The sequence below is a fragment of the Rosa rugosa genome, chromosome 1, assembly GCF_958449725.1.
Source record: "Rosa rugosa chromosome 1, drRosRugo1.1, whole genome shotgun sequence".
NCBI lineage: Eukaryota > Viridiplantae > Streptophyta > Magnoliopsida > Rosales > Rosaceae > Rosa > Rosa rugosa.
Window position 1 is genome coordinate 12,263,770 of NC_084820.1, and position 2,252 is coordinate 12,266,021.

General features: G+C 36.3%; 1 protein-coding gene across 1 annotated transcript; it reads right to left on the reverse strand.

Moving 5' to 3' along the window:
• Positions 1-296: 296 nt before the first annotated feature.
• LOC133727243 (uncharacterized) lies at positions 297-1,499 on the reverse strand. The gene is made up of 2 exons (XM_062154850.1): positions 1,318-1,499; positions 297-1,202 (listed from the first exon to the last, which is right to left on the reverse strand). The coding sequence occupies exons 1-2, from the start codon at positions 1,434-1,436 to the stop codon at positions 497-499; spliced, it is 825 nt and encodes a 274-aa protein (XP_062010834.1). The 5' UTR covers positions 1,437-1,499; the 3' UTR covers positions 297-496.
• Between the last annotated feature and the right edge of the window lie 753 nt (positions 1,500-2,252).

Sequence of the window (2,252 nt, forward strand, 5' to 3'; positions counted from 1 at the left end):
TGGAAATTATCACATCAATGCCTTACATCGCACGCAGAGTAGGTAACATGGGTGTCGAAAAAGGAATAACCCAATGAAGCAAACAAAAAAGAAATGAACTGAAACAATCGGCTAAACCATTAAAAACAGCATGCTTAAACACGATCCCACGAACTGGAGCAGTAGCATTGACGTCTATTCTTGTGTTATGAAGGGAAATCAAGGCCTTCTCTGCTAATTGCTCCCATAAAAAATTAGCACCAACACCAGCAAGAAAATAAAGACCTCAAGAAAATACCAAGCAGCAGACAATGTACTTGATTTAATTGTCCAAATTTTTTTTCCACTTTCAAACATTTCGAACACATTATTTTTCTTAAGATTCACATACATAATGTCGGTAGGATCTTGAAATGTTCATAATAATCTCACATTCCTTTTTGCGTACCCTTCAGTACGTAAGCATTTGTACTGGTAAAGGTTATTAGACACAGCTTAATAACCAAGTTGAAGGAATCTAGAGCTCAGAACTGGAAGCGCCAACTTTTCTACTCACTTTGGCTTCTGTCTTTTCTTGTTCTTGTAGCTGCTGAATTCCTAGACCGAACGCAGCTCCTTGGAGAGTCTGTTCAGCTTTATCTATCGCATTTTCTTTTAAATACTGCTCAGTTTGGTGGATGGCCTCAAGAAATGCTAGTGCTTTTTCTTCCTTACATAAATTCTTATTATTCTTAAGAATCAGGTAAACATTGGAAAGAATCTCTTCAGCCTTTTCCTTTTGCTTCTCTTTAATAGCTGTGAAGGCTTCTCGCAAATTGTTCACTAGCAACTGCTTTTTTCTCTGATTATCTTCGGCTTCGAGTAACCCCCTCGGCTGATATCCTCCTCCTTGCTGATTTCCGTATTTCCGTTTGAATTCCTCTGTAAGTGTGTTAATGAGAGCTATAGCTTTGACTTTCTTATCTTCCTCGGCTGCCCATTCAATTAGTTTGAGCATTTCTTTAAACTTGGCGCGTTTCTCATCGTCAGGCATATTGCTATTTTCTAATCTGGCAGAAACTCCTGCAACCATGGCAATAGCTGTGTGAAATTTATTAGCTTCAAGAGCAACCTCGGCTCCACGCAGAACATTTAGCCATGCCCCCAGTACCTCCTCTTCAGTTGGTTTGTTATCGCCACCGGCATTCCCGTCTACTTCATTTTTCTGACTTATTCCGAGTCCCCTAAATTAATTCATAAGCATGCATAATCATCAACTCAACAACACAGACGTCAATGAATATAAGAACAAAGAACTTGCAACATATACTAGAATGAAAATATAGATCTACTGCATACTTGGCAGTCCATTCAGTCCATGATTCAACTTTGCCGTCGTGATCATGAGCCCTAGTCCCGACAGACATTGCCAGCCATAGCACCAGAAAAATCACAGTAAGAGTTGAAATCTTGGCCATCTTTCTCTTTTTCTCTTCGTTAATAGTTCTCTGGAAGACAAGAAATGCTTGCTCTGAGTTGATATGCCCACTATAGGTCTATATATGTATTTATAGCTCACTGGTTGATTGGTTCTGTTGCGGAAAATTGGAGAGGCCTTTCATTGCTTTTCCACCTGTGAATCAAAGCATTGCATGTCAATTTGCCGCTTCTCGCGTCCCTTTGAACGAGTTTCCCACCGTAATTTGCTCTATCGAAATGCAAACAGAAGCAAGTAATACTCACACACTAGAAAAAAAACTATCCACGTAAAAGTTGGTTGCTCCTTTTCAAAAAAAAAAAAAAGGTTGGTTGCTACATTTTTTTCTTTTAACAAACTAAGTTGCTACTATTTAGCAGTTTGTGCAATAGGCTGATTTGCATCAATTTATTTATTGCAAATTATCTTAATATACATGAGTGATGCTAGAGATCTAACAAATTTGAGACCAACATGATGATATGAAATAGTTGGAAAATTCTATAATACATTCCCGTATGTCACACACATTTACAAATGTGACAACAAATTTGTTGTCAAGAGTGGTAACGTGAGTCTTATTTTGTGTAATCTTAGTTCTATTAATAGTAATTACATCACCTACAACCTTGTTATAAGTTTTTGAACAAATTCGTTGTCAATGTTGTAATTTTGATTTAATTATATGTTGTACACGATATTATTAAAAAAAAAAAAAAATTGTACACGTACTCTTCATAATTTTTAACATTTCATTAAATATGCATTAATTTGCTTTGAAAATATAAATACATTAAAAAACATAATTAACAAAAAA